The 16,366-nt window shown below is 35.8% G+C and overlaps 3 protein-coding genes across 4 annotated transcripts in view; 2 read left to right on the top strand and 1 right to left on the bottom strand.

Moving 5' to 3' along the window:
- Positions 1-16,366, top strand: part of LOC120637189 (voltage-dependent L-type calcium channel subunit beta-2) — a 246,361-nt gene that overhangs the window by 180,458 nt on the left and 49,537 nt on the right. Inside the window, exon 1 of one of the 2 annotated variants that reach the window (XM_039908881.1) lies at positions 14,708-15,063. The exons of the other annotated variant lie outside the window; for it this stretch is intronic. Within the exon in view, the coding sequence (XP_039764815.1) occupies positions 15,007-15,063 (57 nt within the window). The 5' untranslated portion in view covers positions 14,708-15,006. Of the gene's footprint in view, positions 1-14,707; positions 15,064-16,366 lie in introns of those variants that run through there. 2 annotated transcript variants of the gene reach the window in all.
- On the bottom strand, positions 76-3,192 carry LOC120637192 (uncharacterized serine-rich protein C215.13-like). The gene is made up of 2 exons (XM_039908891.1): positions 2,831-3,192; positions 76-1,475 (listed from the first exon to the last, which is right to left on the bottom strand). The coding sequence occupies exons 1-2, from the start codon at positions 3,018-3,020 to the stop codon at positions 595-597; spliced, it is 1,071 nt and encodes a 356-aa protein (XP_039764825.1). The 5' UTR covers positions 3,021-3,192; the 3' UTR covers positions 76-594.
- On the top strand, positions 199-2,829 carry LOC120637191 (protein ALP1-like). The gene is made up of 2 exons (XM_039908890.1): positions 199-502; positions 1,602-2,829. Exons 1-2 carry the CDS (start codon positions 222-224, stop codon positions 2,476-2,478), a joined length of 1,158 nt encoding a protein of 385 aa, XP_039764824.1. The 5' UTR covers positions 199-221; the 3' UTR covers positions 2,479-2,829.

The following is a 16,366-nucleotide window of genomic DNA, read 5'->3' as shown; positions in this document are numbered from 1 at the left end:
GGCTACGAAACGGCTAGACCGATTTCAAGGAAACTTTCAGGGAATCTCCGGATTGACCTGGCGAGTAATCCTGTAAGTGTGGTTTTACAGTGACGCTTACTGTCCGCGCGGGTGGTAAGCGCGCGGATGACCCGCTCGAAACTATAAAACTAGTTTAAAGCTAGTCGCGCGGTTAGCCGCCTCGTACAGTCGTGATCGGTTTGCCGGCTCATACAGTCGTGATGAGACTTCTCGTATTTATTATACTATATTACTTATGGAAAAAAAGGCAACGACGACGACGTATACAAGTACATCCTTACAATGCCACTAGATTGCTGAGAGGCGCGTTCTCTACATCGTTTGCGGATTTAAGAGAACATAGTGACAAGTTCTTTAAACATTTTCGTCTGTCTATAACAACATTTAATGAATTACTCTGCAAGATAGAACATAATTTAAAAAGATCAAGTTTACGTCGAGCACCTATAGAACCAGTTGAAAAGTTGGCGATTACCTTAAGGTAAGTGGCATGAAAAATACTATTTAATTTTTAGTAATTACTTTATTTAGAAAATTTAAACAATCAAAAAAACAAAACTCGTTGAAATGTAATTAATAGAAATTGTCGTTTTCTGATGCAATATTTGGAAAGTGCTGTATTTCTTCACAGCTTTGCTGAACAGAATTATTGACTGTTGAATGAGGATCATATTGATTTGCTGTTTGATAGCCTTGCTGAGTGGTGGTACTAGACATTGATTCGTTGACTGGTAGCGTTTGGTTTGAAAAATATGATGAATTGGTTGCACACATTACAGAAGAATTAGAATCATTTTCTGGTGACATGACGGTGTAATATTGACTTGCTGATTGATAACCTCGTTGCGTAGTAGTATCATTAGAATGATTGGTTGTTGATGTTGTAGTAGAATTTGAGTTATGTTCTGGTGACAAGATGTTGGACGTCGACGTAGTGCCACTTGAAGTTGGCGCGGAGAGATCCATGGCGATTTGCAATACTTTGGAACGAAATAATAGTTTTTTATAACTGTTAAAAGATTTTAGTATTGGACCTAGAGAATTAAAAAATGACAAATCGTCAGAGCTTATGTCTGGCATATTTTTGTCTAACAAATCTACCAACTTTTTCTCAAACGCGGAGTTCTCTTGTACCCGTTCATGTTTCCTCTTCCGAGTCCATGTTGGTTTATCTTGGTCAGCCACCGGAGTAGAACTGTTTTGAGAAGAGCCAGAAATTTCGTCGTTATTTACTACGTGAGCTATTGTTTCAGATGAACTTGATTGTTCATTAATGTTGTACATAGATTCTGAAACTTCGTTTTCAGTGATACGATCAAGAAAGTTTAATTCTTTGAAATAAATGTATTTTGTAACGGTTTTTGCCCCGCTACCAGATGGTGCTTTTTTCATATTAGCTTTGGTTTTGAAATATCCATCTCTTGCAGATTTCCATCTTTGACGTAAAAGCTTATCTGAAACAAAAAAAAATTGGCAAAAATAATATTTTGTGTATCACGCCTTCTCACTTGTACTTTTTATGAATCCTTTCCTACTTGGAACTTTCTACTAGTTCTAATAATTATATATATTTTTTTCAGATTCTTAGCTACTGGGAACACTTACTCCGATCTACATGTCACATACAGAATGGGCGTTACTACTATAAGCAAAATCGTCAAGGAAGTTTGCTGTGAGATATGGGAAAAACTACGCGAAGAATGCATTCCTCAACCGACAACGCAAATGTGGCAACGTATTAGTGCAGAGTTTGAGATGTATGCAAACTTTCCTAACTGTTGTGGGGCAATAGATGGTAAACATATACGCATAGTTAATCCCGCAGGTGGAGGGTCAATGTTTTACAATTACAAACATTTTTATTCTATTGTCCTTCTGGCAATGTGCGATGCCAACTATTGCTTTACTTATGTCAACATTGGTTCTTGTGGGAAAAACTCTGATTCCACCATATTCCAAAACAGTGTACTATTTCAACAGTTAGAAAGAAATAATTTAAGGTTACCGGCTCCAAAGTACCTGCAAGGATCTAATATTGTGGCACCTCATATAATAATTGGTGATGGTGCATTTGGCATATCGAACTATGTGATGAAACCTTATCTTCGAAATGATATGAGCCACAAACAGAAGATATTCAATTACCGTCTAAGCCGTGCCAGAAGGTACATAGAATGTACATTTGGAATATTATCAAACAAGTTTAGAGTGTTTCACACTCCAATGAACGTGAGCTTCTCCAACGCAAAAACTATAGTTAAAGCTTGTTGCGTATTACACAATTTTATCAGAGTGCGAGACGGCTACAATGGAAATGACTTATTAAGCATTAGTGGTTTGATTGACATGAATCTTCAGCCAGTTTCTAGAACAGGAAACACACTACGCGAAGTGTTTGCCGATTACTTTATATCGCCTGCTGGCAGTGTTTCGTGGCAAGACAGACAAATATTCTAGAGGTACCTACCTAGTACCTATTTGAAAGAACTTATTAGTGGAATTGAATTCATTGTCGTCCTTTCAAGTATAGACTATAGTGATGATTCATAGTCATTTATGACTAATCTAATGTGTTTTTTCTGCAAGTAAACCGTTGAAGAGTGTTCAAATCATCAAAAATCCACAATCTTATTTTTAAATCCATAAAGATAGTGCTCCAACAAGTAAAATTGATCAATTTACCTTATCTTACCCTACATATCGATTGAAATCTTACCCTACATATGTTTAACGACGACTTTTATACCAACATAATATAAATTTTATATTATAAATGTAATTGATAAAAATACAAATTTTATAAACATACCTTTGTCTTTCTTTATGTAATTTTCTCCAAAGATTGCTTCTCCAACTTCTTCCCAAGCCTTATTTTTTGCGTCTTTGTTTTTGTATAATTCGTTCGATGGATCCCACAGCAACGGTCGAAAGCGAACTTCTTCAATCAATCGACCCGTATCGATATAATTCGCATTCATTTTGGCGACGACGGTACGCATGCGCGCGTCCGACCGGCGAGACTGTGCAACGCACACTGAACACAATGACTCCTCGCCCGCACGCGGTTGAAAAGCGCGGCTGAATTGCCGTCAACGCGGGCCATCCGCGTGACTATGTAATGATCCATGAGACGCAAAGCTCGTGGCCCGCGACGCTTACCAACTGCGCTGGCGAAAGCGTCACTGTAAAACCACACTAAAGTTTGGTGACGATCGGAGCACTCCCATGTTTGAACTGTGAAACTGTCAAATACAGCTTTTATTTACTATGATGATATTCTATTGTTGGGTGTACATGGGTTTAGATAATGATCTTCACCCGCTCGAGAAGAGAATAGAAGAGAATGAATACGGAGAGAAATAAATGATTTAATGTATTATGAGACTTAAATTAAAAGTTTAATAATGCAAAGTCTAGCCCGGCGAGGCGGGCTGGGTACACTAGTATTTAATAAAGGTGAATTTGATACATTTATTTGTTCGTTTAGCAATTCGAACCTCCCATTATTATGTTTAATAAATTCCAATTATTCCCTCAAAAATCAAGTCTCAACTTTTTGTCGGCGATCAAAAAGAAAGAATGAAAGAAAACTTTAACTTAGGTATCACCCTACATATACTTCGATCAACTTTAAAACTAGCACGCGTAGATAAATTTCAATTTATAACTTGTGCAGGTTAATTATATACACGTATGAATATAATTGTTCAGTTAAACTGGGCACTTCAGGGCACGGAGCTCCTCCCACAATGAGATGGGTTTAGGACATTCCACTAAGCCAGCCCATTACAGATTGGCAGACTCCACACACCTTTGAGAACATTATGGAGAACTCTCAGACCTCAGGCCTGTGGGTCGTAAGGCCTTTACGATGTTTTCCTGCACAGTTAAAGCAAGTGATATTCAATTATATCCGACTATATATATATATATAAATATATTTTAAAGCATCGTGTATCATAAACTTACTTCCGAATCGTAACGCTTGATTTTATCTAAAACCTAATACCCTAAAATAACGTTTCGCTAGTTATTAATATTTCGAAACATTATAAATACCAACGTCGAGAAGTTTTCGCCGTCATTCAACTGTAAATTTTAAATATATCACCCTTTTCCTAACATATAGGTATCTATCCACTTACGAAGTGTTCAGAGTTTGGACAACACGGAAATGCTTTCTATTTTCCGAAACGCACTTCATTTTAAATACGTTGAGGTGAATGCACTCTCATTAAAGGCTCGGCAAAAGTTTTACTAAGTTTTGAGTACATCGTTGGCTTTGAATAGGATTGCTTCACAACTTTACGAGCTTTAGCGGCAATGTATAAGAGTTTACTCGTGGATAGTTTTGTAGTGATGCGTTTTGTTAATTAAATTATCGAGAGTATATAATTGACTACTTATTTTTTTTAATCTTGAGGCGTAATATATTTAAGAAAGCTGAGGCATTTACTGATGTTAAATGAAATCAATAAAACCAAAATTACTAATATTCCATAAAATTTACACATGAAATTAAAATGAAATGAAAATTGAAATGCCAGAAGATTTCGCTCTTCCCTTACATGACACATGAGATTTAAGTTTTGATTCAAACAGAAAAGAAACACACCTGTCGAAATAATATCATGTCATCATCGTCTTCACATCAATCCGTTACCGGCCTACCTATAGGGTATGGGTCTCCATCTGCAATGAGAAGGGGTAAAGTCGTACTCCACCACGCTGGCCCAGTGCGGATAAGTGGTCTTCACACGCCTGTAAAAACAATATGGAGAACTCTCAGGCATGCGAGCTTCTTTACGATGTTTTTGGATGAATAGCTTTAAACGCTCATAGCATTTAAAAGTTAGAGTGAAGTTTTACTTCATTAATAAGAGTTACTTACTTACATAAGCACAAACTGGGCGTGACTTTAAAACTAACCCATACCAGGAAATAAAATCCCTACTAACAGCAGCTGATTCAAAATGAACAAAATACTTCCTGTGCTCAACTTTTTAAAATTACAAAAAAGAACATAAATTCATCGTCAATTAGGTAGCCGTGTTTTCAATTTCCCCCAAAACCTACTCTCAATTGATCTATGACTATTTGAATAAATTAATGAATACACTTTATTGCACAAAAAACGAAAGAACAAAAAACAAGAAAACAATATAACACAGCGTATACAATTCGGCAGCCTTATCGCTAAATAGCGATCTTTTCAGAGAAACCAATGACACTTACTTGAAACAGGTAATGTAGCAGTAGAAAGAATTACATTTTAATGTCCAGTTTCCATAATCAATCTATCCGTAATCTATAGATTACCAACTTAGCAACGTTGTTATTGTCAAAGAATATCCATAATATATTCAACAGATAACAACTTTGCTTACCAACTTTGAATAGAATAATAATAAAGCCTATATTTCTACATTCGTGTTCGTTCATAACAATTTGCAGTCGTACATACCTAATAATTGATAAATTTTTTCATACTTCAATTTCATTCGGTGTGTATGTCAAAATTTTACAATAATCTTAATTATTTTTTATTTTAGTTTTCATATATGCGACGTTAATCTCTAGTAAGTAGTTAACTATCGATATCGATATCTCACCAGAGATCGTCGCTGCATGCCTACCGAAGTGTCACATTACCCCGCCACTCGGGCCTCCTTATTTTTATTTAGTCAAATTGTAGCTGAAATAAAACCGGCGGCGCAATAAAAATACCATCCGTACTGTTATTGCAGCGCGACGCAAATAGCCGGGCCGTGTGTCGCCCTGCTCCTGCATAGATCAACCGCGTAGGTTGTAGGCATTCAACTGAAGTCTGATAAGAGCGTGACAATAATCGACGGACTAAACGGATGGCCCCCCCGAACACTTTATCGCACTATAACATACACGAAAAGAAACAGTAAGGAGTATACTGTAAACAATGTAGCCATGCAAAGGCGGCCTTATTGCTGCAAGCAATCTCTTACAGGCAAACTTTGTAGACAGGACTTGCAGAACTAAACCGTAGTGCAAATTGTTGACTAATTTATTCATGAGCTGAAATATTTAATGAAAGTGTTTTAAGAGAACGGTATAGTGCCAAGAGTGTTGACTAATTTGTTCAGACTAAACAGATATAGCTAGCAGGCTATAAATAGATAGCAGGCTAACTTGATAAGGCTATGCAAGTAATATTAGACCCACATGTCGAACTGTTTCTACGCGACATGACACCAAAATCGTTTATCGGTAGGGTGGTGACTAGCCACGGCCAAAGCCTTCAGAGAACACTAGACATACCCATAAAAAAATTGGTAATTCATAAATTGCTGCTATCGGGAATACAACCCGGGACCTCCTTCTATAAGAATATGGGAAGGTCTATAAGTAGATGGGGTCGATTAAAAAGGCTATCGATAAAAAACGAGAATAAAAAAAACAAATATATATGAACGTTGCAGAAGTGCCAGTGATGTATGAACTTTTAAATTTCAATTTTAATTTGAAAGGAAACACTGTGTTTATATGACCCAATGTCATGTCTACGTAGTATAATCTCCGACCGCGCGCACTCAGGAAGCGTACAAGTTTCCACTTATTTTCACCGCCCGTCCCCGTGCCGGGACACGCGCACGAACCGAGCATGCGCACGCGCCGATGTCGCCCCCCACTATAGCGTGGCGAACCTGTTACACTTTTTCACAGGTTTTGATGTCGTATATTTATGGTTCCATTATCAAAGTAGCCGTAACGGTGGTATCCTAGTGGTTAGAGCTTCGGCCAGCCTTTAGGGGGCCCAAGTTCAATCCCCGGTACGCACGACTAACTTTTCGGAGGTATGTGCGTTTCTTTACCGCTGAAGGAAAACATCGTGAGGAAACCGGCATGCTTGAGAGTTCTACATAATATTCTGAATGTTTCTTGGTTTTTGGTACTGTTACTGCAATAAAAGTGTATTAAGAAGAAGAAGTATACAGTAAACAATGTAGACATGCAAAGGCGGACTTATTGCTGCAAGCAAACTCTTACAGGCAACCTTTGTAGACAGGACTTGCAGAACTAACCCGTAGTGCAAATTGTTGACTAATTTATTCATGAGCTGAAATTTTTAATGAATGTATTCAAACATAATAATTCCAACCGCACAATAGTATATTGTATTACTCATGCGGGGAAAGTATCTTGTCGCACTCAAATTATTCTTGTCGCACTCAAATTTTAAAATGGGCAAACGGTTCTTTTTCAACCGCAACAGCGAGTTCTAACTACTTTCCCCGCATGAGTGATACAAAAGATATTTCCAAACAGCCGCGCAACTCAAATCCCCCGACCATCAGGGACATATCAATAAAACGTTTAGGTACTTGCATACGAATCTTTCAGAGTAGTTAACGTTAACCAAATATGTCGCCGGGTGAACGACACGCCGTCTATTTCAGTGCTTAGATAACTATAATTATATATGGAAAAGGGAATGACTTCTGTCTGTGAATGGAGCACGCTTCAGCGACTCCCCGGCTTAGGCGTTTGAGGACTAGACTTTGTTATTTCATAAGTAAATTCAATCGAAGCAATACAGTCTAAACTAAACCCCCCTAAACTAAAATAAGCCTCCTAAACTACTTACGCCTCACAAGTAGTTACGGGGGCTTAGTTCAAACCCTAACAATAACTTATTTAGGTTATGTGCCTTGTAAGCAATTACGTTTAACTTGCTTGAACGGTGAGGGAAAACTGCATGCCTGAGAGAGGCCCATAGTGTTCTCAAAGGCGTGGGAAGTCCACCATTTCGCACATACCTAGCGCGGTGGCCTAATCCCTTCTCATTCTGAAAAGGTCTCGCGCCATATAGTGGGCCGGTACCTAATAGTTTGACAATATCATAAGTAAGTAGTTAAAGAGGTTTTATTTCTAAAACAGAATGATTTGACTGATAGTTCCGTTTGCAGCAACTGGCAGGTTATTCAGAGGAAACGGAAATCAGACTATTTCTAAACTAGGTGCTTACGGCGGTCCACGTTTGTTTTTAACCGACTTCAAAAAGGAGGAGGTTCTCAATTGGTCGGAATCTTTTTTTTTATGTATGTTACCCGATTACTCGAAGACGCGTGAACTGATTTGAAAAAATCTTTTTTGTTTTAAAGGGGATACTTTCCAGGTGGTCCCATTTATGTTTTGCCGAAATCGGTCGAGCTGTTATTAAACGCTCAACAAAAATGTAACCCAAAGTAGAAAATTTTAGCCTATAAAGTTCATTATTTGGCGTGCGCTGAGAAAAGTATTGAAGATACATAAAAATATGTACTACATGATTAAAGAACTCATTATTACCTACAAGAAAGTCCGCGAGGGAATATATCTAACTATCATATTATGGTCACAATAGTAGCGTTTGTGTTAGAAAATTTAATTCCATTTTTTGCTTTTTAGTTCCTGAGAGTATGCAGAAGTCATTTTTTTTTTTAATTTAAAAATAATTGTGTTTTAAGTCTCGGTATACAATAATTAGAATCTCGTGAAATTTAATCAGACGGTAAATCCTTTAGCCAGTCTCAGCATGAACATCTGTTACATTAAACACAAACCTCTTCGGTGTCCAAGCAGCATGTCATAAGCATCCCAGAACAGACCATAGAAGATTCAGAAATTATCTTTCTCCCTTGCCGCCCCAAGATCGCGGTCGAGGTGAAATACGTTACGTGTAAAAACTGCACTATGATGTTTATATAAATTATAAATAAATAAATATAAATATACTACGCCAATACACACATCGCCATCCAGCCCCAAGTAAGCGTAGCTTGTGTTATGGGTACTAAGATGACTGATGAATATTTTTAATGAATAAGATACATAAATACTTATAATATACATATAAACACCCAGACACTGAAAAACATTCATGTTCATCACACAAACATTTTCCAGTCGTGGGAATCGAACCCACGGCCTTGCACTCAGAAAGGAGGGTTGCTGCCCACTGCGCCAATCGGCCGTCAAAATAAAAAAATTGTAAATGATATGAATATAAAATGTTTTCCCACTACAACGCTCGTCAGGTGTAATGGCTGCAGTCGTAATGTCATAGGCATATTACAGCAAGTGCAATTTACTAGGTTACATACAATTCATAATAACTATATACTACCCATTGACATCTTGAAAATGTCTCTTAAAAAAGTTCAAAGTTTGTATTAAACGTAAGCTTAAGGTAAAGTCCTATTATAGTATAAAGGACTACGTAATCGTTAATAATAAGGTTTTTACCAGGTTCCTCTTCTAATAATATTAAACGACGATTAAAGATGGTGATAACAAAAAAAAACACCTGGCGATGTTTGTTTTGGACTTCTTCTTAGACCAGGACGTGTTTAGAACCCTCGACGAATATGGTTATCGCCATCATCTCACTACATTTTCCAAGTAATGTACGCATCAAAAGTGCCATCTATATGGGCCTACTTGAATAAAGATATTTTTGACTTTGACTTTTGACAGCTTTAGTAAGTCCTTGTTCTATAGGTAAAGATTATGGATTTTGATGCTGATAGCAAAAAACTTAAAATTACGAAATACTTGATATACTTACGCAGAAATTTTCGAAGTTCAAGCAGTACCTAATCTATATTATACACGTGACGTAATATTTTGGATTCGGCGTTTCACCTGGCATAGCGGATTGCTTTTTTTGCAGTTTTATTAATTGAACTAAAAAATAACCTTGATCTCACTTCTAAAATGAAATAAATACGTTTTTCACAACAACATTTTAGCGACTTTTTGCAATAAACCTTTGATAAGCCTTGATTCACGACTGCCATATTTCGGAGTTCTGAAAAACAGTGTGTTTCCGAGTAAAAGATCCGTCCATTTTTTAATTTCGGAACAGATAGAAGAGTATACTATGTAATTTATTTGGCTGCCAAACCACGACAGCTATGGATATTCACAATACTTGCCGGTCGCTGCTCTCGTGCATTTGTTCAGTAGGTAGTACACGTTGATATAATTGATGGTAGTACAACAATTTCAAAATAATGTCAAAATAATGCTCGTATTTCCAAGCGAGTTTGAGAAAAGCAAAGTTCGTGAATCGCAATAATTGTAATATGTTATTCGGTGTAGGGCAGTAGGTATTTACTATATTTGTGATACTCGTTGCGTTATTGGGTGATTGTAACACGTTTTCTGGACGGCGGCCAGCAAAATGCGGGCTGCTTGTGTATTTTAATGTCGTTTCATTCATAATCGCGTGTCGGATTTTGTTTGTAGCATTCCAGCTAACTATGGTCTTGCGAAATATTGAAGACTTTATAACGATGATGATTACAGCATAATGATAATGTTCAACTATGGTACCACCACTTAAGAAGAAATATAGATATCACACCCATTACGCAGCTCCTATGTGGGCTGGCGGGCTTAAAAAACTAATTGATGTTTTTGAAAGTTAATATGTAAATGTATGTTCATGTAAGGTTTTTTTTTGTAACATACTTTATGCACCACCCACTTTCCACTTTTTTATCGGCTTCATACGCTCAGGTTGCCTTTAAAAGATCACTTTCAGTGATAAGGCCGCCTTTGCACCCTAGCACTAAGTACTATTACTGTTTTCCTTGTATTTTTCTTATTGTGTTGTGTTGCAATAAAGATTTTCTATTCTATTCTATTGATATCTAGGGATTTTATTTAATCTTTGGATATTGTATAAAGCGGTGATAGCGCATTGAGTACGAGCTCGACTTCATTTTCGGGGGGCGAGTTCGAATCCCAGCAAGTTATGTGCGTTTTAAGTAATTTAAATATCACTTGCTTCAACGGTTAAGGAAAACATCGTGACGGAACCTGCATGCCTGAGAGTTCTACATAATGTTCTAAAGTGTGTGGAGTCCACTAATCCGCATTGGACCTGACCCGTGCTCTGTATTGGGCCGGTAATGGGTTGATGTGATGATGATGACTTGACGTTTCAAAAGTGCTTATATTAGGCCTACTTGAAATAAATGTAAGGATAGGGATATATTAAAACTTAAGGATAGGTTTTGTAAGAGTTATAAAAAGCCGACCCGTAAGTTTTTATAACTCGTACTGGAGATTTTCTTTACTTTATATCATCTACATACCCTCTATACACGCCATGTTTCATGTTACATACATGTTTGCTTATAATCATTATTTTATTGTTTCAGGCAACAAGTATAATAGTTTCAGGCCACTAGTATATAATACTATAAAAAATAAGGTACAATATAAATACCGTACATCCATTAAATGTCGAAAGTTTCGTTTGCTAGTTTTTAGTCGCTATGCAAAATTTGTATGTAAATATATTCAATTTAACAAAATTTCAAAAATTAAGCTCTAAATATCCTTAATTATGATTTATAATTTTCTTTGAGTTATAACACTAACCAAAGACTTATACTCCATTGCGTACGCTTTATTTTGGAGTACTGAGATTTATAAAAAGTATCTTGCTATATTTATATAATGATTTTGTTTTTTTTTTACAATCTCCTTTCTGACTACTTCCAAGTATACGTGACCTTAAGAAGATGAATACATACCATACATTACTCATTTGAGTTACTCGGAATAAACCGACAAGAGAACCTACTCCATTCTGCGGTCCATAAAGCAGAGGTCCGATATGAATAAAAATCGTCTTTTTAAAAAGCGAATCTATGAAATTGACAGACTTAAAAAATATTGCTATATCACATCACCTATAATCTATAATGTCTCATTGCTGGGCATAAGAATTTTTAACGACCTCCCTGGTATCAGATCTTTTTGTAATTAAAATGGGATCATTTCAGAATAACCCCTTCCAAGCAAAAAAAATTGCTCATCTATGCATAGACATGATGGAGTTATGCCAGAACATACATACATTTAAAAAAAATATTAATACCAGAGTTGATAACTTCTGCTCTAGATGTGTGCTGAGCCTTATTTCAAATTACTGTAATGGCGACATCTATTGTGAAAACGTTTAACTATGTTGCAGCGCCTCCAACATTAAACAGCGGACCTCTGCTACGGACGTGACTACGAGTTGCCCTGTAGAGAATGCCACATTTAGCTGTTCTAGTTCAAGCGTAGAATAATAGATGGCGCGGATCTATAAACCGTATGCTTATAGAAAATCCTATTATAATTTTAGGGATTACATAAACGATAAGAAAACTTGGTTGGTTATGAATTGCTCTAATTTCCTTAAAAAAAAACCCTAAAGCTTGCGGTTTAAGTTAACGAATGTAGTTATCACCATCACTTCAAAATAATAAATAACCATGAACAGACATATTGATTGAAGCCTCGCATACTATAACAAACTTTTCACGGCAGGTTTCGTAAAAGTAAAAAGTCAAAAAGTCAAAAATATATTTATTCAAACCCATAGATGGCACTTTTGATGAGTAACTACATTACATGAGAAATGTGTACATGGCATTGAGATGTTGGCAATAACCGTATTCGTAAACTTTAAACTAAAGCTACGAGGGATCCAAACGCGTCCTGGTCTAAGAAGAAGCCCACAACAAACTTAGCCTGGTGTCTTTTTTCCATCTCGATGGTGTATATTATATACCTGCAGTATATTTCACGAAAAGTTAAAAATAATAATTAAATAGAACACTAATTACAAATATAAATAACTATCTCTGTCCGTGACTTCGTCTGCGTGGTCTATACTAGCTCGTTACCAATTTTTAATCCTACCACGGTATAGAAAGTACATGTCCTTTTCCATAGGTTTTATGCATACCAAATTTCAAAGCGGTCTGCCAGCGGCTTAGCTCGTAAACAATTTTTTATTTTCCCTCGGGAACTACTTATGGAATCAGGATAAAAGGTAGCCTATGTTCTTATCCATTTCAAAGGCTACATTCATGCCAAATTACATCCAAATCCGTTTAGCCGTTTTTGCGTGATTGAGTAACAAACATCCACACTTTCTCATTTATAATATTAGTAGGATTAGGTTTCGACGTACTCCCCGGCGAATCAGTGAGCGCTGTGAATTAGATTAATGAGCAATTCGAGCGGAACAAAAAGTCTTTGCTCTTTATAATATTCGTTTTCTGGTATATTTAATTTTCTGGTAGGCTTCGTCCGTGGCTATCCAGTCATTAAACCCTTTCTTTTTCTTCCGCTCTCAAGTCTGTAAAACTTGAAATGACATTCAATTCTGATGCAGAATAATTAAAATATTAAAAAAAAAACGTGTGTGTACTTATGTACACGCGTTAGAAGTTATACTTTAGCGTAACGAAATAAAAATCTTTTCAAAAATTTTATTTTTTACCTTATTGTAGAAAAAACGACACTAACAATAGAAAAAAGATATTTCATACATTGAAAGTTTATTATAACTATCTAGTTATTATAACGTTTATTTAAACATCTCAAAAAAAATATTTCTACATAATTAAATAAATGGATATCGTTAACTTAATTAAATTTGGAACACTAATAGTCAGTTAGTTATCCGAAAACTAAGTTTCACTCAACATTAAAATTTGAGATTTTTGTACATTTGAATCAATTATATCACCGGTGTCGGTTATTTGTTTCGGTGTGCGCGCGCATCGTAAAAATTTACTCTCATCATTTTTACCTAACGCGCCAATAGAAGTATAACTTCAAAAAGCTGACCTAACCTACACTAAATTATTTAGCGTTTCCGTGCAATACCGCATCGGAACTTATCAGGGATAGAAATGGGTTTTATTATATCTGCCATTGCCATCAAAGTGAGCCCGCTATGCGAGACTGCATTGTCATTTACCAATCGGTGAAATAACTTGTTGACCAATTGAAGATCTTGCCTCATCATAAATTCCTTCATTGCTTCATTTTTGCAGGTTTTGTGGTTCCCCGGGCGTCTAACAAAGCCAACATGAGGGGCATATCGTGGTGGTTTTTAGTTCGAGTATACCCCATATAGAGGGGGGAGTCCCTACTAACCTCCGTCCTGCAAGGGTCGCAAAAAGCTTTTCTACCACGCCAAAAAAAAAAGTTTTGTGATTTTAAACTAAGATTTTCGTGGTTAATCAAGATTTCTTAAATATAGTTCAACACCCGTTGAACTATATTTAAGAAATATTTAATCATACCACGATAATATTTTGGATTTGTCGATTTGTTGATTTCAGAGGCCCGGGATGAGACTCCCGGGACGGGAGTCCCATCGACCGTCCCGTGACCACGATCCATGCAACTGGGTCGAAATATCCATAAATACAAAATATTATCGTGGTATGTACCCGTTGATCTATATACTCTCCGTACCCTCAATGTGATAGCCGAGAAGACGGATTTATTTTGTTGCACTCTGAGTGAACTCACAAATATAGCGATTTGGATTTTATCATAATATGATAAAATATAAGTGTATATTATACACTTTAGTTATATATATTATTAAAATTTACATAACATGCTGCATTGTCGTATTAGGATAACTTTTTCCTGTAATGACAAAAATTTAAGATGGGAATAAATAAATAAATATTTAAGAAAAGTTTTGTGCACCTAACTACTTTAAACCTAGAAATTATTGACAAATTAGTAGTTTGAATTTATAATATATTCGATTTATAAACTATTCCCGCTTTGGTTTAGGTTGTCTTTGATGTTTGAGCTTGCGGGTAGTTGTTTATAATAGGTAGTACTGGAATACGCTTTCGAGCAATATTTAACAGCACTGCAAAACGATTACTATCAATGATTGCTTTAATTAACACGATTAATTACCCCGCTAAGACATTCAATGTACATCTCCCGCCAAAACCAACCAATACCGTCACATCGAGGCATCCCAGTACGCCCGTATTTTTAGCTCGCGACATCTGCTCGCGCGCCTCTGCGTCCAGTTTTATAACCAAAACCAAAACGTACAATGCATTTGTGATTATGTACTGATAAGTGTGTAAAACAGTGACTTTTTGCACTAGGAAAACAAAGTGAAATGTGTGCATTATGACGAAGGCCATGAACCATTTCAAACGCCAGCGGTACAGGGCGGGGAAAAGGCGGGTGAGTGAGGAGATGCATTTTTGTTTTTAGGTTATGTTAGGTATAACAGTTTGTCATTGTAAACATCCCAAGGATTTTTTTCTAATGTTAAACGCCAGATGCTAGATAGCTGCCCAGTTATCAGGGTCTCCTTGTTTTAGTTCGTACGTACCTATCAAATTTTTGGTATCAGATAGTAACATATATAATCAATTTTTGGTCTCATTTATAAATCAAAAATAACTATACAGGGGAGAGCACTGATATCTATGGTATGTTTTTTTACTCAGTTTAGGTATCAGTGATTCAACCAAACATTTAGCTATGATTTCTGTCACTATACTTGTGAATAAATGATTTTCATTATTATTTTTAATTTAAAAAGATTTCTGCCAATATTTGGTCACTATTAAAAGGTCAAAAATAAATATCATTAGAATAATAAATTTATTATCAATGTAAAGAAACAGGTGAGTAATTTTGCGCGAATGTTTGATAACATTCTTAAGCACAGTTCAGACTGTGATTAACGTTGATATGATACTACAGATATGATGTTGATACTTTGCATTTATTTATTTATAACTAGCGTACCCAGCCCGCCTCGCCGGGCTAGATTTTGCTTTATTTTATTTAAACAATAAACTTACATCATTAAATTTTTAATTTAAGTCTCATAATATATTAAATCATTTCTTTCTCTCCGTATTCATTCTCTTATATTCTCTTCTCGAGCGGGTGAAGATCATTATCTACACCCATGTACACCCAACAATAGAATATCATCATAGTAAATAAAAGCTGTATTTGACAGTTTGACAGTTCAAACATAGGAGTGCTCCGATCGTCACCAAACTTTACAGAATTACTCGCCAGGTCAATCCGGAGATTCCCTGAAAGTTTAATTGACATCGGTCTAGCCGTTTCGGAGCCTATACGGAACGTACCCACACACTTTCTCTTTTATATATATAGATGGATAACCAACAGTAGATACATACATACATTACTTGCTATTATTTTTTTTAAATAAGTCACATAGTAAATGTTAAACTATTTACAGGTTAATGCAGCATGCATTCAAATGTAATAAGTCATTCCTATAAATTATTTACAGTTAATTATTAGTCTGTTACTGTAAATTTTTAACAGTATAAACATAAATTTATTTAAAGCTAAGTTACAATGAATTATTTAATTTAATAAATTATTAGGAAACAAAACAAAAAAAATAATCACAAAATAAATATATCTGATTAAAATAATTAATATATAAAATATAGAAATAAAAATAATATAAAATAAAAATCCTAACTAAAATGTA

Source organism: Pararge aegeria, chromosome 3 (assembly GCF_905163445.1).
Source record: "Pararge aegeria chromosome 3, ilParAegt1.1, whole genome shotgun sequence".
In the NCBI taxonomy this organism is placed as follows: domain Eukaryota; kingdom Metazoa; phylum Arthropoda; class Insecta; order Lepidoptera; family Nymphalidae; genus Pararge; species Pararge aegeria.
The sequence above is the reverse complement of the archived record's forward strand: the minus strand, read 5'-3'. Positions and strand labels throughout refer to the sequence as shown.

Excerpts from the sequence above, each read along its gene's own strand:
- LOC120637191 (XM_039908890.1), top strand. The coding sequence starts at position 222 with ATGAGACTTCTCGTATTTATTATACTATATTACTTATGGAAAAAAAGG. Across the intron at positions 503-1,601 it reads AAGTTGGCGATTACCTTAAG|ATTCTTAGCTACTGGGAACA; the intron begins GTAAGTGGCATG and ends TATTTTTTTCAG.
- LOC120637192 (XM_039908891.1), bottom strand. The coding sequence starts at position 3,020 with ATGCGTACCGTCGTCGCCAAAATGAATGCGAATTATATCGATACGGGT. Across the intron at positions 1,476-2,830 it reads TTACATAAAGAAAGACAAAG|ATAAGCTTTTACGTCAAAGA; the intron begins GTATGTTTATAA and ends TTTTTGTTTCAG.